Source organism: Gobio gobio (assembly GCF_949357685.1).
Source record: "Gobio gobio genome assembly, chromosome: 23".
Taxonomy (NCBI): Eukaryota; Metazoa; Chordata; class Actinopteri; order Cypriniformes; family Gobionidae; genus Gobio; species Gobio gobio.
The window spans coordinates 13,131,158-13,153,970 of NC_137119.1; the positions used below are offsets into that span (position 1 = coordinate 13,131,158).

The 22,813-nt window shown below is 36.9% G+C and overlaps 1 protein-coding gene across 2 annotated transcripts in view; it reads right to left on the reverse strand.

The window, feature by feature from the left end:
• Positions 1-22,494, reverse strand: part of galnt11 (UDP-N-acetyl-alpha-D-galactosamine:polypeptide N-acetylgalactosaminyltransferase 11 (GalNAc-T11)) — a 33,247-nt gene extending 10,753 nt beyond the window's left edge. Inside the window, exons 1-8 of one of the 2 annotated variants that reach the window (XM_079806684.1) lie at positions 22,391-22,494; positions 19,566-19,856; positions 16,134-16,257; positions 15,346-15,512; positions 13,659-13,784; positions 6,368-6,608; positions 5,179-5,296; positions 4,505-4,657 (exon numbers count right to left, since the gene is read on the reverse strand). In XM_079806684.1, the coding sequence (XP_079662810.1) occupies positions 4,505-4,657; positions 5,179-5,296; positions 6,368-6,608; positions 13,659-13,784; positions 15,346-15,512; positions 16,134-16,257; positions 19,566-19,818 (1,182 nt within the window). In that variant the 5' untranslated portion in view covers positions 19,819-19,856; positions 22,391-22,494. The remainder of the gene's footprint in view (positions 1-4,504; positions 4,658-5,178; positions 5,297-6,367; positions 6,609-13,658; positions 13,785-15,345; positions 15,513-16,133; positions 16,258-19,565; positions 19,857-22,390) is intronic. The other variant, XM_079806685.1, reaches the window with a different exon arrangement.
• Between the last annotated feature and the right edge of the window lie 319 nt (positions 22,495-22,813).

Genomic DNA, 22,813 nt, shown 5'->3' on the forward strand with positions numbered 1-22,813 from the left:
CCTGCATACTTCAGAGTGGGTGAAGCGCAAAGGATAAAATTGTGGCCCTACACATTTGTTGAAGACTTGAGACACACCAATGCATTGAGAAAGTAACTCATGTAAATCCATGAATCAAATTCTGAGGTGTTTTAATGCCACAGATAAGAATGACATAAGAGGAAACATCAAAATGGCCACATCCACACTGCAAAGTTAAAAGTGACAACCACTTTTAAATACAAGAGCAAACAGTGAACCCCCATTCAAGTTATCCTGCAAATATGTTAGAAAGCCACAGTATTAAACTTTGTGAATTAATCCAGACATGCATCTTGTTTTTCTAGCACTGCACTTCAGATAAGTTTTCAGTGTCCAAAACAATGTTTCTAAATTAGCTTGGCTAAAAATATTACAAATCCCAGTCGTTTTCACCCTCTGTCTGAACATTAGTTTTGGCTTCTTTAAAACCCACCTTCTGAAAAGCCCAGTCTGCTCTGATTGGTCTGCTGGCCGCAGTCTGTTGTGATTGGTCTACTGCTTGAAACGTGTCGGAAATGTAACGGCCCTTACCACGTGTTTGAGCTACCGGCGCTATAAACAGCACAGCGTTTTCTGTTGGAGAGATTAACACCCTTTGGCGTAGACTTTGTGCTTTGTAACATTGCAGATTGTTCACATGAACAAACATCTACATTACACACTAAAGAAAAGGATATCCGGCATAATAGGTCCCCTTTAATATTTCAGTAATTGAATAAAACTGTCACAAGTTTACTGTTCATGCAGGTAAACACATAAAATATGTATTCATTGTCATTCATTTAAAATTATTTATTAATTTAATTGAGCATTTTTTTTATGATTTACTTATTTATTTTTCATAAACCCACACACCCCCTGCAGTTCTCTCACAAAACCCAGATCTAAATCACTGCCGTCTTTCTCTCCATCACGTATCCTTAGTACATACAGTTATCCAAGAATACAATGTCATGATCTTAGTGAAAAACTGACACGGTGTAACTGTTGTAAAATAAACAAAAATCTATTTTTACAAATGTATAACTGTTGAGAACTGAAGTTTTAAATAATACCCTAATGTTATTTATAATCAAGCACCAGACATCAGAACAGCATAAAAGAAAAGAAAAAAAACACATTAGCTGGAAAATAATTAAAAACTTTTTACACATTACTGAAGCGAGAAAATTGTTTTTGCAAAAAGACTAAACAAATATTGCTGAGAATGTAGCTGACACTGTTGAGCAGGATCTTGAGAATAACTGGCTGAAGTGGAGCTTTAATGTGTCTGACACAGGTAATTACGCTCTCCTCTAACTGGGTCAATTATCTCTTAGACGAGGAGCAAATTATTATGAGCCTTTGAAGTTCTGCATGACGGGTGCGGCTGTACAATTCAAACACATGAAGAATTTCACACATCTCCATCATGTACACTCCTGGGGGGAAAAAAATACTAATAAAATGGGCCACGCCCAAAATGGCTAATTAAATGAATTAAACTAAACAAATTATTGGTCGGGAAATTAGCTAAATTTAAGCAAATGCACTAATTAAAATGCCATTGCTGCCTCTGAAAAACAACAAAGACAGAAATAAGTTCTTGGCAAAATATGGGAAGTTGTGTGTGGAGTGATGAACTACAATGAAACTTTTGCATGATGTTCCAGAGTGATGTCCTCGAAAATCTGCTGAGAAATATAATAATAAATGCATCTCTACCACAGTGAAGGTGTCATTGTGTGGGGAGGCTTTTTTAGCTGCTGGTATTGGTGAGCTACCTCACTGTGAAAAGCCATTTAATGCTTTGGAGTACAGGAGAATATTGCAAAATGGCTTTCATCCCACAAATGAAAAGTTGTTATCTATAGAGGAATGATCAGATGTTATTTTTCAACAAGATGCTCCAGCCCAAAATGCAAAAACAACCAATAAGTCCATCAGACTCGTGTTTTGGCCTGGTCAGAGTCCAGATCTGAACCCTAGAGTGAATATTTGGTCTCACATTAAACTCAAATGTACTGGCCGACATTTTTCAACTACTCATGAACTATTGGAAGCCATTAACATTGAGTGGAAAAACATTGACTCATCTTCCTGTAAAAAGCTGTCTGCAAACAAACACCCACACAGCTTAAACATTTAAAGAAAACAAGTGGGAAGGCTATTCCATGCTAAGTTACTTTATCTACAGTATTTGTGTAATTCTTGCTAATTTCCTGACCAGTGATTTGTAACCACTAAATATTTTGCTATTTTAGGCTTGGCCTAATTTTTGTTGCCCAGGAGTGTATTGAACCATGCTGCACGTGTGCAATGGTTTCCAAACAGCGATTAACAACTTTCAGCACCACAGCTGTCGATGTCTAACCCGACACAAAACAATCAATTTATTGAGTGACCTTAAAGAATCAGGGTCAGGGTGGACATGCTGATTTTTTTTGTAAAGCAAAAAGCCACGTAATATCGGCTCTCATCTGTTTTTAGGATGAGGTCAAACTCTGTACTGTAAAAGAGATCATGTGCGAAAACCAAAGTTAAGGCTGGAATACACCACACGACTTTTATAAAACACTAGGCATCATACAATTTTCGATTTTGTAAATTGTTACAGAGAAACACTGGGCCATCATACACTAAACGACTCGTGCAGAAATGTTTCTAGGCGATGCATGACAAATGAAAACAAACAATGTGTTCTAAAATTGGCTCAAAATATTAAACATGTTTGATTTTCTCTGATAGGATGGAATCATAATGTGAAGCTTTAAAAAAATAAATCGATTTTCTATCTTGTATAATTTGCATACTACGTGTCAATTAACTCTTAGAGTATTAGTGAACTGTCTGCTTAATATTTGCTAGAGCTTTTTGTTTTTTTTTATGGTCTCCCAACAGACATTCTACTGACTATAAGTAACTTTGCAACTACAAGTCAACTTATTCTACTAACCCAAACTCCTCAAATACCCAATCCTAACCTAACAGTCTACTGCAGTCTACTAATCCTCTAATGAAAGTTATTTGATAAGTTGTTGACAAATTACTTATTGTAATTAGAATACCTAAAGTGGACCATCAAAATAAAGTGTAACCGAGTCAACTCCTCCAGATGGAAAATTGAGGCAAAAAGGAGGGGGAAAAAACGGTCAAGAAAGCAAAATAAAACTTATACAAATATTTTACTCTAGATTCAATTGAGTCTTAATAAATCCTCTTCAAGTGCACATGAAAACATTACAATTAGAAAACAAAAACAAAACACTGAGGTGGCATTCAGTCGCTGCTGTGTGCACACTGCATGATGGATTTACCCTGCGACATATTTGTCTGGTCCGCAAACGACGTTTCACAACCAAACACGCATTAAGGAATGATAAGGAAATAACGTAAGATCACGCACGAGTGAGTCCGGAGTTCTCGCGTAAAACTGGAATTGTTATTAAAAATGATAGCCTGCAAAAAGCTTGTGATCCAAATTGTCGGTGCGCTGACTTGCAGCGAAAAGGAAATAAAACAATTTATAGAGGAAGAAATGTTGGGGAGATGCAGGGAGCAAGGATTGTGTTTTGCAAAGAGAGTTGGCGGTAAATAAATAATTTTGCAATGTGTTGCAGTTGCAGCTGGTCAAGCCAATGTTTATGCTTTTTTTCCTGTTTGATATGTAAATACATTATTAAAATACTAATATTCTGGTCTATAACTCCTCCCTGAACTTCCCGCTGCCCTGTATCTTGCTCTCTCATTGGCTGTAGGTCATCACCGACGTAATTTTCAGTCAGGACACATTTCACACAGCAGGATTTTGAATTGCCGACAGGTCCAGATATTTAGCATGCCAAATATCTCACGGGCATTGGCGACTTGTCGTGATTCTCAGATCACGTCTTTGAAAATTCACACTGCGTGATTGTCACTCGCGTGAATAAGCAGCGATTTGCCTATGATTTCAGGAATTTGTTGCAGATTACGCAAAACCGGTCAGCGAGTGAAGTCGATCGGGCCTCAAATCGGGAAGTGTGAACTCAGCATAACTTTACTACGCGGCTCTCTGAAATACTGTATTCTGATTGGTTAATCACAGCATTCAGTATTCATATATTTCTGAATTATGAGCACTTATTCGCCACTCATGACCACTCAATGCCGCTCATCCAGGGAACTGATCACCTACATGCTGGTTCTACTTCCCTTTTATTTCTCATATCACAACACAATCTCTCTATACAATCTCTCTAGAATAGCGAAAAGATAGAATGGTGTAAACTGCAGGCATGGGCAAACTTGGTCCTGGAGGGCCACTGTCCTGCAGAGTTTAGCTCCAACCCTAATCAAACCCACCTGAAATAGCTAATCAATGTCTTCAGGATTACTAGAAGGCTATAGGTAGGTGAGTTTTATCAGGGTTTATCACTCTGCTGGAGTGTGGCCCTCCAGGGCCGAGTTTGCCCATCCCTGGTTTAAAATATTATTTATATAGTATTATGGTATTGATCTCCACCTTATAGTCATCCATCCAGACATGGGCCAGACGCAGGGAATTGTGGGCCATTGTATCCTGACCTCCAGGTGACCCGTAGGGTCGGCGCTTGCGGAAGATATGCCCCACCCTGGAGCAGGGAACGATTAGTAACTGGCCTCCACACATCCAAATCTGATGAGGAAAAATTATTTAAACCAAGTAAGTATAACGTTACATGCAATTAAACAGATAAGATAAAATATCCATCATCCATCTGTCTGTTCACTCTTTACGAGAACCAACTAACACTACAAGTTATAATACAAATATGCATGTCTTCAAATCTTAATGATTGTAAACTTGTACACAAAAATGTTGGAAATTATGTGAAAGTACATAAATAAATAAGAAATAAATGCCACTCATCACTCTGAAACACGCAGTGCAGCAGACTATATACTTCCTTAATTAAATTTCAACCTTTGATTTGATAATCGTACTTTGATAAGATCACTATTTCAGTTTCATTTGAATTAATTGTGCCGCCTAATTTGTTTATTTTATTGTTACATTAAATTTAATTATTAGCTTTTCATCAACTCCTGCAGTCATGAACCCCGATGGGTTCGTAAACCCCCCATTTGGGATACACTGGTCTAAACAGGGGGGGAAAGACCAAACAATGTATCTTAAAGTATGCACAAGCCATTTACCCGAAAAGAGATTTCCAAGTTCTCTCCACCCCATATGTCCATGCCACGGTCGTACTGGCCAAGCTCATAAAAATAATTCCTGTCCATGGCGAACAGTCCACCTGCCATTGTGGGAGACCTGTAGAGAAACATGACTGGAGTCATGTCTCAGTGCATCACAGAGGGCTTGAGTGCACTACCAGCAAATGTGTGGACAAACTGGACTGGATTTGTTTCACATGACTTTAAAACCCCTTTTGATCTAAAGACATGCTAGACAAATATAAATTGTACCTATGCACAAGTTTCTTTTTACAAAACTAAACTTTTTTTGTAAAATTAAAGAGTTGGGAATCTTGATTTATATAATATTTTGGTCACTACATAATTCCTATAATTATCAAAATAGTACTAAAAAATAGTGCTGTCAAATCGATTAATCATGATTAATTGCATCCAAAATAAAAGTTATATATATATATACTGTATAACAATTTTTTCTTAAATATATATATATATGCGTGTATGCATTTAAGAAAAAATTGTTATACAGTATTATATATATATATATATATATATATATATATTATATACTTGCAAATATTTCTTAAATATATACATGTATGATTGGTATTTATATATACATAATAATTATACATAGTACACACATTATGTATGTAAACACAAACGTTTATTTTGGACGTGATTAATCGTGATTAATCGATTTGACAGAACAAAAAAAAAAAAAGGAGTAGATGTGTCCAAACATTTGACTGGTATTGTGAATGTAAGTGGAAAAAGGGCTTGGAGTAACAGACAACTATATGGTTCAAATTCTGTCTGAAGAGATTGATTTTAAACAGGACAGTCTATGACCCCAGGGTTAAAGTGTCAGCCCTCATCGCCATCCATGGACAGCAGCTTCAGGGACAGGATATGCAGTATTACACAGTGGTTCGCAGTGTGACCACAATTACATCCCATTTCAAAGTATTTTACATCTCAAAACGGAATCGAAAAAAACTACAAATAATTATTACAAATAATACTACTTTATTATTACTTCATCTCATTTGGCTATTTTCTCTTTTTATTAAGTACTGAATGGACAAATCAAAATATTATAAAATATGCTTTTGAAATGGCAGGTTTTGCTAAAAGGCGAGCATGCAAGTTTGCATCCTAGCATAATGTAACACAATGGTAATACCTGATGGCTCCATCGGGGCTGTTAAGTTCAGACATGGGCACTGGGTCCCATTTAAAGTGCAAGCCCCAGTTGAATCCCCCACGCACGATAGGAGAGGGGCTGTATACTAGTGTATCTGCGCTGATGATGTCGATGACAGGACACACCACGGTTTTTCTGTTCTCTTTAATGGGTGTGAGCAGAGGCTGGAGCCATGCCTCATTCACCTCACAGTGACTGTCCAGAAACACCAACACCTCACCTGAAAGACAGACAGATAAAGACATCCTAATTGGAAAGATTGAAAAGATAACTACAGCTTTGTTCACGCTTCAAAAACAAATCTGAAAAGCAGCTAGTCTAAACAGCATATCTGAAAGAAAAAAAAAACCCTAAACTCTCTCCACTTCAGTTGCCGCAGGCCACTTTCTGTTTTTATAGAACCCATTCAATCTGATTATACAATATGTTTAAAATTTAAAAAATAAACAAATCCAAATAAATACACTATATTACCAAAAGTTGGGACGTCGGCCTTTACATGCACGTGAACTTTGATGACGTCTAATTCTTAATCCGTAGGGCTTAATATGGAGTTGGCCCACCCTTTGCAGCTATGACAGCTTCAACTCTTCTGGGAAGGCTTTCCACAAGGTTTAGGAGTGTGTTTATGGGAATTTTTGACCATTCTTCTAGAAGAGCATTTGTGAGGTCAGGCACTGATGTTGGACAAGAAAGCCTGGTTCGCAGTCTCCGCTGTAATTCATCCCTAATGTGTTGAGGGTTGAGGTCAGGACTCTGAGTTTGGTGTGGAGGAACTTGACTAGCCTGCACACTATTCCATGTCTTTTTGGAGCTTGTTTTGTGCACTGGTGCGCAGTCATGTTGGAACAGGAATGGGCCATCCCCAAACTGTTCCAACAAAGTTGGGAGCATGAAATTGTCCAAAAATGTCTTGGTATGCTGAAGCATTAAGAGTTCCTGTAAATGACAGCTAATTTGTTAAAGGGGATTTAAAGTGTATCTATCGTTCCCTTTCAGTCGGTCATGTTTGACGTACGTCGGACGTCACCGACAAATTGGGATCACTGCAGGGAGCCCCTATCAGCTTCGAGATATAGAGAACAGGCCAATGGGCCATTGCCGTGCGAGATTTGCATCTCGCGCTCCGCCCCGCACTGCGGGTATAAACAGGAATCGAGAGCAGCGCACTATTGTCAGTCACTTCGGAACCGAACGGCTTTGATGTAGCAAGACTGCTTTTCTAAAAAAGAGCCCATCTACAAGAGAGATACTCCAGAGAACGAGAGGGACGCTTTGTGTTGGCGAAAAGGCACAATCAGCGCGACCGCGTGCTCACCGCTGCATCAGCATAACAAACTGCTGTTCTCACAGCAACTGTCGGTTTGGTGAGGGCGTTTGTCTCAGGCCCCGTCCACACGAAGCCAGAACTGTCCCTATCAGCAGGACGGCCTCTAGAATAGGGTTGGGCGATGTCCCCTAAATTGGCAGTTGACGATATCGATAATTGATGGTCGATGATATCGTCGTTTTTTTTTTGGGGGGGGGGGGGGTAATTAGGTAAATAATATACTATTTTCTACTTAAAACGATAATTTCGTTATTTTTTCTAACCCAAATAATGACTCATCCGCTAGGTTGCACGTGAGGGGGAAAAATAGCTTCCTTCCACTTAAGAGTTGAGCTCTTTATATTTTAATATATCTTTTTACATAAATACTATTTTCTACTTTTAAAAATTAATTTCGTTATTTTACTAACCCAGTGTTTTGTATGTGAATGCTGTTTCACGTGAATATTACCACAGGAGTGAAGCACAAAGCTTTGTTTAGCCTAGAAAGGAAATAATGGTCAGATAGCACTTTTTCATTCTGTTTTGTGATCTGGATCTGGTCAATCGATTTTCCGTGAATTTTAACAATAGGCCTAGTCCCATTTTATCCCATTTTATCCCAATGGACATGGACATCTTGTTTCTTTTCCCAAATCTTCACTCACGTCGCACCCATGTTCGCAGGGGATTATAAACGTTTCTTCCTTTCGTTTGCTTATAATTAAGTCTATTATAACTATTCACATTCTTTACTGTGGGAAAGTATAACAAAACACTGTGGGACGAATATTTTTTTTACTTCAAATTGTATTTAACACAGTTTGTTCTTGTTATTAAACTTAGTAAGGCGCGTCAAGTTTGGTTTATTTGAATAGCGCATTTCACACACACGCCGGCGATTTTAGTTTAGTTTTCTCTGGCAGTGAATAATCAAACAATGCCTAAATGTCTTGACCTTGTGGAAGATAAAATCCGCTCTTCAGACATTTTACAAACAGTGTTGCATTGCAATATCAGGAGAAAACATGAAGATGAAGATATTCGAGAAGGTCTATCCAGCTTGTGTCCCATTCCTTTCAAAGAGCAGAGCGGTATAGCCTATGACGCATCTTTGCGGGGAAATAGTATGAATCAAATATTTTTCTAACTAATATTTAATTTTCTTATATTCTTGAGGTAACCATTATTTACTGAAAATCGTTTAAATGTTTTATAGGCTGTGTTGTTTCACTGACGGAAGTGCTAAAATAAACACGCATGCTTATGGATGTTTCAGCCTCAAATGATTTCAAAATGTAGGCTATATATATATATATATATATATATCTGGCATACAGGGAGTGCAGAATTATTAGGCACGTTGATTTTCTGATCATATTTTTTTTCCAGGCACATTTGACCAATTCCAAACCACAGTAATCCTAATAACTACTATTGATTTAGTATTTAATAATGTATAAGTGATATATAATTGTTCATGAAGGCTGGAAATGAAAAACACCTTATATTCAGGTGTGCAGAATTATTAGGCATGTTTTCTTTTACAGATAAATTGAGCCAAAAAAGAGATTTAACTCAGACTGAAAAGTCAAAAAGTATTAAATGCCCATGAGAAGGATGCAATACTAATGCAATACTAGACATTGCAGTTAAGGCGTGACCATTGGACAGTGAAATGCTCGTTGGGTCAGCAGGATCTGACAAAAACAGGTGGTGAAGAAAAGACACCTATTAACTGCAAAAGATTTAAGAATTAAGGTGAAGAATTAAGGGTGAAACCATCAGGAACCCTTTAGTCTCCAGCGCCACCATTTTCCAAAGCTGCAACCTACCTGGAGTCTCCAGAAGTGCAAGGTGTCAGGATCTCAGAGACTTCAGTTAGGTAAAGAATCCTAAAAAATGACCCCCACTAGATAAGAATCACAAGCTGAAGTGTTGTAAAATACACGAAGAAGGTTTTTTTATAGGCTTTATGGACAGATAGGTTGAGAGTGACTCTTGAAGGACCAGCACCACATCCTCTAGTACCACTGTTTGAAGAATTCATCTTCCAGAATCTGGCAGTACGTTTTGGGAGTTCATTTTTAGTCCATCTCTGCAAAACGGACTTCAGGATGGACTAAAATGAACTCCCAAAACGTACTGCCAGATTCTGGAAGATGACAGAGAGAACGATCAGAGAGCTCCTCCCCCGCTCGCACTCTCTCTGTCTTTAAAATAAGCATTCTTAGCTTTCGAATATTTCACATATTATGTTAATCAAAATCAAAAGGTTGGAAGACCGAATCCATGTTGCACGTGGCGCTATCAGACGATGTTTTCCTTGAATTACCGCTAGGTGTGAATTGCGCTCAAAAAACGTTGACTCTTCTCTGACCAGCTGACATAAACCATACTTTCAATAAACGGGAAACAAATCCTATCTGGTTATGAAGTGTTTTCTGTGTGATGACAAATCTTTCGCGATGTTCTAACAGATGGGATTCGCACACAACGTGTCTGCTAACGTCCGATTCGTGACCTAATGACTCCTTTGAACCGAATCATTTTAACGACTGGTTAGAACAACTGATCTGTCCAACACTGAACTAACGAATCAGTTTAATCATTTACTCAGAACACATCTGAAATGAGAACACAAGTGTGCCCGATTTAGCAAGAGTGGATAGTAAGAATTAGTTTTAATTATCCACAGTCTTTCAGCTTATTTATGTTGACAATGTGTAGTAAAATAAATAGCCTAAAATCATTTAGTTTAGACTGGAGTTAGGTGAACCCAGAACAAAGTTGTTATTAGCTAGCTGATAATTTTATGAAATTGTATATGGCAGAAAATTAGGCTATTTGTTCTTTTTTTTATACTACTTTTTAATATTGATACGATTATATACCAAAACATTGATCTGTAAATAGTGTAAAAATTAGGAACCAAAGCAAACATCAAGGTATCAAAATAAGATGAGCAAAAATTACCAACTTTCTTTGAATTTATTTAAAATGTATTGTCAGTATTGCGCTTGCAGATCACGTGGGTAGGGTACTTTTTACTGTGCGTGTGTATGGATGACCATGTCTGTCAGCCACCAACGAAGACCATTTTTGACCCAGGAAAAACCCTGACATGGTTGTATAAAGCACGCCTTCTTTCCGCTTTGTGTATGTGCGCACACTTTTATGAAGGACGCAGCCTGCAATTCATGACGGTTTCTCTTCCCATTTGTATTTTTGGAAACATCAGTTTAAGGCGTATTCAACCATCATTCCAGTGGGTTAGCAACAGCTCCTTTTACTGGGAAAGGGGCCAAGCCCAACCCTTGAAAAAAAACCCCACACCATAATCCCCCCTCCACCAAACACTTAGCTTCCACATTGTTATAAAATCTAAAAGTTGGAATATTTAGAAGTGAAGAAATTTCATGAATGGACTTACTGCACAGATGGCAACCTATCACAGTACCATTCTTGAATTCACTGAGCTCCTGAGATTGACCCATTCTTTCACAAATGTTTGTAGAAGCAGTCTGCATGCCTAGGTGCTTGATTTTGTACACCTGTGGCCATGGAAGTGATGGGAACACCTGAATTCAATGATTTGGAGGGGTGTCCCAATACTTTTGGCAATATAGTATATATTACGATTGTAATACTGTACTGTAAAATTTAATAATGCAACATTATTTTAAGGTGAGTTATACGTTACATGTACTTACCATAGTAATAACAGTAAACTATGCATAATTACAATTTGCCAACAAACCCTAAACTAAACCTTAACCCTAGTAAGTACATGTAGTTAATAATTACTACTAAGTACTTATGAGTAATCACACTATAACAATGTTAAAATAAAGTGTAATCTTAATATTAATGATAATAATAATTATAGTATTATGGCCTTTTGTCTCCTTTGCTGAAAACTAGATCTCGGCACATGTTGAAATTTTCACATGTACAAACTCGCAGCACTTTCAGAGATGGACTTTTTTTGCCAGACAGGTATTCATCTTTTCTGAATTGTTAAAATATTGGTGTCCAAAAAACCAAGAGCCCAGAGATTTTAGTGTACACCACAAGTTTTTAAAAGCTTAGCTTACAGGTGTTCTATTTATGATTGAATTATCAGAGAATTTAGATAGTAGCCTACTCTTGCTTGATACAGGCTTGGACAGAAGGTCGATACATTATGACTTAAATGGAAAAATTATTAATTTCTTACAAAATTATACAGCTATAACTCAATGACAACTATTTATTCATAAACTCACAATTGCTTGGAATGGAATACGGTGCAAAACATTATTGCTTTGTTTATATTTGTCAGCCCAATCTAACTGATACATGCAAGACTATTACTATCATTTTCACTGTAGATAACACTACTTTTGTTTAAAACAGTAGAATTTACAACAACACTGTTCAATAATTCACAGAAAAACAAATATTAATTCACAAATTGTGTAGTGCAGTGGTGCTCAATCCTGCTCCTGGAGGGCCAACGTCCTAGGGATGGGCAACAGTGATCGAGTACTCGAACGTGACAGCGACGATCGATCATGAAAACGATGATTGCCCTGACTTATATATATATATATATAATATATATTTGTCTATTTTTCTGATTGGTTATTGCAGCATTTTGGCGGTAACTGAGGTTTGATTGGTTAGCGTTAGACAGCACCCCTTCCAGACCGGCGAAATAAAGTGAAACTGAAGCGTGCACTGCAGTGATGCCTGGAATCACTGTGATCATGAAATACAGTTAAGTGCAAGATGTGCAGCGCTAATCTGTCATATACAACGCATTATAATGAAAACAGGATTGTAATAGAATGTTGTAAATTATCTGTGCTTTAGTTCCCCGTGTATCAGCTGTTAAAGGAAATCCACAAGCACGGTGAAGTTCATGTGCGCATCCGCATCCTTTTCTGCAGATGCAAGTAGTAAGATTACTTTTATGTTGTCTATATCGGATTAATCTTATATGGACACGTTTGGTTGAGTTTAATAACCAGCTAGTAAAGCACTGTCGTTACCAACTGGTGTTCATTCTCTTCAGTCTCAGCTCACATGCAATGCCCGGCATTATCGACTCTGGGTTATTTGAGACGGTTATATTCTTTTTAGATAGGCTATTTCTTTTTCAAAAGCATTGATGATATTAATGCAGCAACGTTATTTCGTTCTCAGATTTTTTAACAGTAGACCTATATTTATTTAAAGTTGTTTCTCATTATGCCTTCGAAGACAATGAAATACAAGTCAAAGTAAATTTAGAAATCACTTCTTTTTTTTTTTATTTGCGTTTTCGATACTGTCCCAACTTTTTCTGATTTGGGGTTGTAATATAGGGTGCGTTTGGTTGAGTTTATTAACCTGCTAGCAAAGCTATGTAGGGTGCTGTTTATTCACAGTTTCAGTTAATTACATATCATCAATTACAATGATATGATTGATTGGGTTATTTGAGACAGTTATTTAGTTTTTAGATGTTTCTTTAAAAAAAAAAAAACATTTTTGCATCATAATCTAGCAGTTATTTTTTCCAGTCATATGTTCATGTTTTCATAGACATGTGATGTTTGTATTTGTCAAAATAAATTTTCGTAACACTCTTAAAATAGTTTCATATCTCCATGACGGAGACGCCCCGCCCCCCACACAAGCCCCGCCCCCAATTACTTGAGTACTCGTTTTTGAGACCTATTGATGATCGAAATGAGAAATTGACAAAAATTCCCATCCCTACAACGTCCAACCCAAATGAAACACAACTGAACCAGCTAATCAAGGAGTGCTCTTCCAGGCAGGTGTTGGAGCTAAACTCAGCTGGACATTGAACCTCCTTTAGCAGGATTGGCTATCCCTGTTGTAGTGTGTGAACAGTCTACAATGCAAAAAAAAAAAAAATGTGTTTATGGACTAAAGCTAGGGTGAAAGAGTGGGGGTTTAAAGTCTAACCTGTAGCATGAGATGCCCCAATCATCCTTCCACGGATCAGCCCCTCCCTCTGCTCATTACGAACCAGCTTCACTTTCTTCTGCAGGTGCTGCTGAATGTAAGAATCCAAGTCTTCCTTTAGATCATCTGTCGGACATACAGTGACATCTGATGAGTTAGACAGCCAGCTCAGAGTCACTCAATTTCTTACCCTTTGCTCACACACTCAGGCCTTTGTATCACAAATGCAAACACATGCCTGGTTTCACAGACAGGGCTTAGATTAAACCAGGATTAGGATATTGAGCATGCCTTAGAAAAAAACATTACTGGTTGAATGTATTTTAGTCTGGGCTAAGCCTTGTCAAGTCAAGTCAACTTTATTTATATAGCGCTTTTAACAATGTAGATTTTTCAAAGCAGCTTTACAGTGTTAAACAGGAAAATAATGCAGCATAATTTTATTCAGCTGTATAGCCATTCTGGAAAAATTTCAAGTATCATACAGTGACAGTGTGGGCTTTAGATCAATAATTTGATCAGTAATTTAGTTTAAATGGTTAATTTAGTTTATTATTTAGATGTATTTCGATGTTTAGTTGAAAAATTTAGTGTCCCCAACTGAGCACGCCAAGCCAGAGGCAACAGTGGCAAGGAAACCAAAACCCCATTAGGTGACCTAATGGAGAAAAATAAACCTTGGGAGAAACCAGGCTCAGTCGGGGTGCCAGTTCTCCTCTGGCCAATTAACAAACAGCGTATTATTATTATTATTCTGGCAGTTTTACAGCTCGGAGGTCATAATAGATCAGAATATTGACCTTGTCTGTGAAACCGGGGGTCAGTCTTCTATCAAAGACTTTAGTGGTTAAATCCAGGAGATCTGAAAGCTTGCATCATGGATTTCGACTAGTCTTAAGACTAATTATACAATTATGACAGGGTTTTTTGACATAGTATAACATGTTTAGAAGATGATTTGTTGACCAAATGATTCAGTTCACATGCACACAGACATAATATCTGGGTCATGATATGACAATATTGTGATTTGTTATGTTTAGTGCATTTCAAATGGTGATGTATTAAGTTATTTTTCTCAGTCGTTTCTATTTTCCTGGACAGTTAATTGAGTAATGGTCTACTGCTATAGTATATTTTGTCTTCTCCCAGACTTCATCTGAGTAGTAGCCAATCTAGTTTTCCCCAAAAAATAACTAACTAACACGGAGATGGTGGTCCAGTGGGTTAAACCACTGAACTGATATGCAGAAGGTTGCTGGTTCGATCCCAGTGGTCACCACCAGTGTGTCCTTAAGCAAGGCACTTTACTCCACGTTGCCCCAAGGGGACTGTCCCTGTAATAAGTGCACTGTAAGTCGCTTTGGATAAAAGCGTCTGTTAAATGCGTAACTACAATATTGATTCTTAGAGCGAGAATATCAATTGATTTTCCCCCATTTCTAATGTTATGTGTTATTTATACTTATCAAATCAAGTCTTTAGCTTTGCAACATTTAAATGTCAGTGTGTCCTAGTCTCTTGTGTAAGAAGATCACTAGTGCTGCTAGTTGAGTCTCTTGACAGTGGGGCAGCTCACTGTGGTTTAGGACAGAACCAGTATGTCAATTATTATCATGTCTTGCTTCAGTGGACCAAAACAAGAGTAAAGAAGACTAAACATGATTAGAGAAGTAAGGTAGCTTGCCCAGTTCACTGTGGTCGTCCACCAGTATGATCTCATGGAGGAGGTACTTTGGTGTGTGATCCAGCACACTGTGAACGGTCCTCAGGAGGGCAGAGAATGCCTCATTGAAGAAACAGATCACTATGCTGGCCGTGGGCAAAGCCACAGGATATATCCTGTCTCTGCACCTGTTGGGAACAGTGTTCACGTGATGATTTACAGCAGTCTCATGCCAAACAGCACACTCCTTCACCTCCATTTACACAACATGGCATGTTTTTTTACAAACCATATGTGCACCTTGACCACATAAAATGTTCTCTAGGCCATAAACAATGGTTCACCCAAAAATTTAAATCCTGTAATTATTTACTCACTATCGTTCCAAACCTATGTTCCTGTGAAACACAAAATGATTATTTCTGAAGGATCTTTACATTACTTTTTTTTTAGGACAATGACAGATCAAAGTGATCACATCAGACAAACTCCGAAATTTAAAGGGGTACTTTACCGCTGGAAAGATGAATGTGTATTTAAATTGGGTAATTTAAGGTGGGATTATTGCTCAGACCTCGTGCCGACTCACATGTCATCAGAAAAGAGAGGGAGGGGAAGTTAATGTTTTAAATAAAAATTAGGCACATGAATAAAAAAAAAATGGCATTCACAGATCAATAATGTATAATAAACACTGCAATATGCTATAAAAATAAACTTCAGTTCTGATTTCATGGTGACTTCTAGCTAATGATTCAAGAGAGATAATGATTTGAGCAAATGGTTAGTACACAGATAGATGCTCGTACTTGTCATTCCTTGTGTCGGGGACGCTTCTGTGGTAGCCGAGACGGTTACTGATGAGTACATTGAAGGCGTGCTTATGATAGCCCATATCTCGTACCTCTTGATCCTGCTTGTTAAAAATCATTCCTGAAATTCAGAGATTCAGAGATCAGAACACATACATAGTGAACAGCACATTACGGGGCCCCACTCTGACTGACCACAGTGGAGAAAAGTTTGCTATATTTTAATTGGATTTTGGTGGACTAGCACAAACATTTTTAAATATTAAAAATAAAAGGATTCCACTTTGGAGAAGCGTTCAGCCTTTCCGATCGCAAATTCCACCATGTAAATAGCGAATCCGCCATGGTGCGAGTGCAGCTGGCTTTTAAAGGGAATGGGAGATGACACTCTGATTGGTTTATTGCACGTTTCACCCAAAACAACGCCATGGCTCATAGTACAACCCTTTTGGTCCATGCGCATGGCGCGCCAAACGGTTTTTCTGTTGTTAAACTAGCAAAAGTGGATCGGATACCCCTAAAATGCACCTGTTGTTAACAAATACAACATTTGATTTTAATAATGTGTTAGTAAATGTTGAAATTAACATTAACAAATGATTAATAAATGATGTAGAAGTGCAGTTCTTTATTAGTTCATGATAACTAATGTAGTTAACTAATGTTAACCAATGAAACCCTATTGTAAAGTGTTACCCAGAAGTTATTATTGTTTGTTAATGTTAGTTAATAAAATACAAATGATCAATAGCTATGTTTCCATCCAAAGTTGTTAATTTAACTTATGCACAAAATTGGAATATCGCATAAAACATTTGTGAATCATCCAGTCAGCCGAAGATCGTCACAAAATCGGCACTTCCTTGATAGACTGGCGGTAAATATCACTAAGAAAAATGGAAGTTTCTGCAGTAGGATAAGCCACAGTAAATTACTTGCGCCTCAGAGCATGCAGCAGACAAAATGTCAAGTCGAGTCAACTTTATTTATATAGGGCTTTTTACAATGCAGATTGTTTCAAAGCAGCTTCACAGTGTTAAACAGGAAAATAATGCAACAGAGTTTGATTCGGCTGTACAGCCGCTCTGGAGAAAACGGTGATGTTATCTAGGTCATTTCAATAATCATGCAGTGACAATGTGGGCAGATCAGTAATTTAGTTGATGTATTTAATTTAGTTTAGTAATTCAATTTACTTGGATGTTTAGTTGAAAATGTAGTGTCCCCAACTGAGCAAGCCAAGCCAAAGGCGACATTGGCAAGGATTCAAAACTCCATCAGGTGGCATAATGGAGAAAAATAAACCAGGCTCATTCAGGGAGCCAGTTCTCCTCTGGGATTATTATTCCGGCAACTTTACAGGTCAGAGTTAGTTGTTGTAAGCTCAGGACCATTTAAATACAGTTAAAACTTTTTATTTTAATAATTGTTGAAATTAACATTAACCAAGATTAATAAATGCTTTAAAAGTATTTTTCATTGTCAGTTTATGTTAACTAATGTATTAACTAATGGAGTATTATTGTAAAGTGTTACAGAATAATAAAAATCTGAATAATTTGTGATAAACAATTATTCAGTTTTTTTTTGAGTGCCTAGAGTAAAAATATTGTGCATGTTCATTATCATGATATATCATTACCGTATACGGCACATGTTAATTATCAGTGTATGATTTTCTCATTTTACATTAGATGTTATGTAACAAGTAATCTTTCATTTATTTGTAACGTATAATGAGGTTCTTCACCTTATTAGTTTCAGTTTCATCTTTCCATAAGAAAACGTCCTTCAGATTGGTCAGATGACAATTTATATATTTTTTATTTGTTCAACAATCTTTGATTGCTCATTACTGTCAAGGAGAAATTTCTGGCTGGTGTCCCATAATAACAAAAAAAAAAGTCTTCTGACACACCTGACCATCCTATTTTAGTCCTACGTGTGAGAACCCCTACACACAAAAAACATTAACTTTATACCCAGGGGCTGCTCATTAAGAGAAAGCTGTTTTTTTTCCTAGAGGATTTAGTGGAGTCTACATAGGTGGATCGATTCATCTTCATAACAGTAGAAAATGTGTTGTCATGGAAACAAACGCTGTTCCAAAACCTGCCTCACTGCCTAATGGCTACAAAGGATAACCATTTATCTGACAGTAACATTTCACCCAGCGACTCCTGTAGCGAATACCCAATTTAATTCATTTCACTAAGAACAAAAGTAATAGATGCCAAATTTTCGTTCCTGTTAATAAGGAAACCTTTTTCAAGCCATTCAATCTTTTAAAAAGCAGCAATGTAGGCTTTTCTAATTAACTGAGATAAACTGTCAAAACACAATTTATTCAAGAAATCACACAGTGAAACGTCAGCTTGACACTCTTGGTAGAGCTCATTGCTGTAAATGAGCAGCACTGGCTCTCTCTCACTCACTTAGACCAGTGCGTATTAACTGCTGGGTCACAACTAGTGTTCTATTTTGTCAGCTATTTTCATATTTAGTCAACCTTGTCCTGATTTTGTTCAGTCAAGTTTTAGTCGACTAAATGTCTGGGCATTTCAGTCTAGTTTTCGTCATAGAAAACTTAGTCACATTTTTCTCATGCTGCATTATGGTTAACCTGATAATAACGATTATTTAGTTCAAAAAGCAACGATTGTTGTGTTTTGAGAAATGTATCTATACATTTCATCAGAATTATTGCACAAGTCAAGAGGATGTCAACTCAGCATGTTTTATTTAACCTCATCTAGTTTCCTGATTTATTTTAGGCTATTTATCATATAAATGAACACTCTCTGTCTACAATATGAAAACTGATAAAACAAGAAACTTTTTGAAATTCCTAATATTAATTCTAATAATTCCAAATTACATTAATGTTTTTCTATTAAAACAAAAGCAAATTCAGCAACCACAAATGCAAACAATACAGTTGAGATCCATGTTTGGATTTATTACAGTTCATCACTAAGATTTGATCGCATATTTAGTCGCCGCAAACAGTGCAAGCAGCTCGTGACAGAACACAGACCGACTGAATGAAACTTTAAAGTGGTGAATCTCAAATGGAGATCGCTCAACTCCAGCTTACTTTGTTAAGTCTGTTTACGGATCATCCACGCTTCTTCTGCAGTGACAGAGAGCATGTGCGCATAGTTGCCAGATTGAAAAGATTAAATAAAATATCGGGTAGAAAATCGATCCGTTTAACAGAAAAGCTCTGATCTATAATTTTTATAAATAATAGAAATAAAATAACCAAATATAGCTAGGATAGCTAACAAACAGCTCATGACATGTCCTCATCCTTGAAAACCATGACCAAAACTAAAAGGTAAAATAAAATATTACCCAGACTTTATTAAATACATGTTTTTACAGTGGCTGTTGTAGATTGTATTTATATTTGAAACACCCACTAACCCATCTCTGGAGAGAGGTCCGGTTTGAGAGCCTCCACTGCATTGCCCTTGCGCACTTGACTGCCATCTCGTTGCTGTTCCGCTGGGCCACGGGTGAAACGAGGCTGGAAACGGCGCTGCCCCTGGATGGGCACATTTCTGAAGGGCAAACGGCTTTCCTGGCTGAGGTTGAAATACAGGAAGAGAAGAATCGACCAGGTCACGGAGGTGAAGAGGCAACCATAGCAAAAGTAGCGCAGAGTGACGCTGCCCATGGTAACGCTAGCCTCCTCGGCTGGCCATTATCAGGCCCCTGAAAGACAAACATTAGGAGTTACGAATTCAGTAAGGGTTAAACGTGAAGTCTTGTTTGGATATCAGATGGTTTGGTTTTTCAAACTGTACTGTCCTGTCATGTACACTGTGGTATTTATGTTTGTTAAGCCAACTGTTAACTGGCAGGATGGGTTTATGTTATTTACACTACCATTAAAAGTCTGGGGTCTATACGATTTTTTAAAAAAATATTTATGCCCCCAAGGCTGCATTTCTTTTGATCAAAAATACAGTAATATTGTGAAAAATTTATTTTTTAATATATATATATATATATATATATATATATATATATATATATATATATATATATATATATATATATATATATATATATATATATATATATATATATATATATATATATATATATATATTAGTCTTCAACTAGAGTTAAAAGCTGGCTTTTGTCAATGGACTGTATGTCAGAGCAATGTGAAACATGAAGTAATACAGACATTTCCTAAACATGTCAAGCTTGGTGTGTGTATATGAGCTATTTTGCTATGACTTCGAAAACATCAAACATCCTGAGTCGGAACTACATGTTTTAGAGTCAATTTTTACAGCTGTTTTTGCAGTAATGGCAGATTTATCATTCATTTATAAACAAAATCGAATTCTGAACCTTTGGTTTTCAACCTTCAAGGTTAAAGGATTAGTTCACTTTAAAATGAAAATTAGCCCATGATTTACTCACCCTCTAGCCATCCTAGGTGTATATGACTTTCTTATTTCAGATGAACACAATCAAAAGTTAAATTAATAAATATTCTGATATCCAAGCTTTATAATGGCAGAAACTAAATGTCCATTGAGTTTGAAGCTTAAAAAAAGTGCATTCATCCAAACATATTCCACATGGCTTAATAAAGACTCCGTCACTGCCATTATAAAGCTTGGAAGTGTAAGGATATTTATTAATATAACTCTGATTGTGTTTTTATAATTAATTATTTTCATTTTAAAGTGAACTAATCCTTTAAGTGGAACAAGAGTAAAATTATTAAATGAGATGAAGTACCTTTCTTTTGTAAAACATTTAATTCACTGGATCCGATATTAAACATTATCACATGGTTATTTAATATATAAACCATAAGTGTCATTTTTAGAGATCCTACTAGTAGCAAGCGACAAAAAATCAGACTCCTATCTAAATACATACATACACCAGTAACACTGATATCCTTAGTAACTAAAAGAAAAATTAAATTAAATTAAAAGTTGAGACAATGCTACTGACAACTGTTATATGGCATATATAAGCCTGCATTGCAAACGGGGAACTAACCTTGGTATTTCAAAAGCATTTGACAATCATTAACATGCACTTTGTACAACATTTTAAACAGTAATACAGACAACGCATCTGGATAAAAATAAATCAATTTAGTTTTGTTTAGTGTCATTTTATTGCAACAAAGGAAGGCAAAGACATGTCATTCTTCAAACCCATCCAGGCATCCAGCAGCCTCTGTAATGTGAGAAATGCGAAACCGGTTGATGCAATCATATGGAATTACAGCAGGTCTCTTGTGAATGTTTAATTCATATTTTAGTCCTGAAGGCCAATGCACTATATTAAATAATAATCTTGCTGTGTCATAACATAAACCGTGCCATTAAAAGGACTACAGTATTTTTCTTTAATTAGTTTTATTTAACTAATGATAAGAGTGGTAGGTTGGTCAGGCCAATTAATCTGCCATTTACAGAGCCATCTGATAAAAGTGTATAGTTGACCAAATAACAGAAGATATGGATACAGAATCAAAAAAGAGCCCTGAAAGTTAAAGATGCCCCTTGTCAGCTGACAAAATCTAAATGTATAGTGAAGTTTTGAATATTCACCTAGAAGTAAATTGTGTATAATTTGATATGTAACGTATTTTACAACCAGAGGAAATTTAATTAACAAGCTCTCCAAAACAGGGCTAGGTCTAAAAACTAATGAGCAACAGCTCGTATGTGATTAATAAAGCTCAGGTAAAGGACGTTTTTAGGGCATATACTAAAGCCATGTAGTTCATATTCAAGCAAACACATCAAGTCTGTTATGTAAGCAGTTATGACAGAGCGAGAAATCACCCACAAGCCTATCTTTAAACATCACACGCGCAAGAGCAAATAGTTTTTGAGGCTCAAACATTCTGGGTAAGATGTTACCATTAATTATCACACAAGATACGTTAATAGAATAGGTTATGTGGAGTTGTCTAAATAGCACATATAATGCCCCAAAATACTGCTGACTCGGAACACACCAAAATGCCTGCGGATTTGTACGGCTCATCTGACGCCCAAACATGCTGTCTGTGTAGGCAGCTCACTGGGTTTTCACCATAGACTGTAAACGGTTTTCACACAGAAGCATCATGAGCTACGAGCTAACTCGCTAGCTGCACCGAAAAAACTATTTAAATTGCTGTACTGCAAGCTGGCACACCTCTAAACCTATCCAAAACGTTTAATCTCATGTAATAATGTCAGTGTGGTGCAATGACTCACTCACTGATGAAGTGGTCTTTCACAGATCCATTCCTCTCCAGCGATCAGCGCTACTGTCCGTTATTCGCTGGTGGTGGTGAGATACAGCGCAGCTGCGCCTGACTGAGTCTGTTGCCGCCTGCTGGCGGAGATTCAATATGGCACCACCCGCACAACGTTGACTGCTCTCTTCAGATGCTGCTGCATACATTTTGAGTTTCAATATTAAATCCTGGGGCCAGTTGTTCAAAAGTAATCTGATCGGATTGGTTCAATCAAAAATTCAATACAACTTTAAAACTGGTCAAAACATAAACAACATTTACAATACAACATGTGTACACACACACTTCTGTTTTATTTTGTTTGATTAGTTTAACTGTTAAAGTAATAAATTAGAAGTAGACCTTATTAGGCTACTTATTAAAGGATTAGTTCACTTTA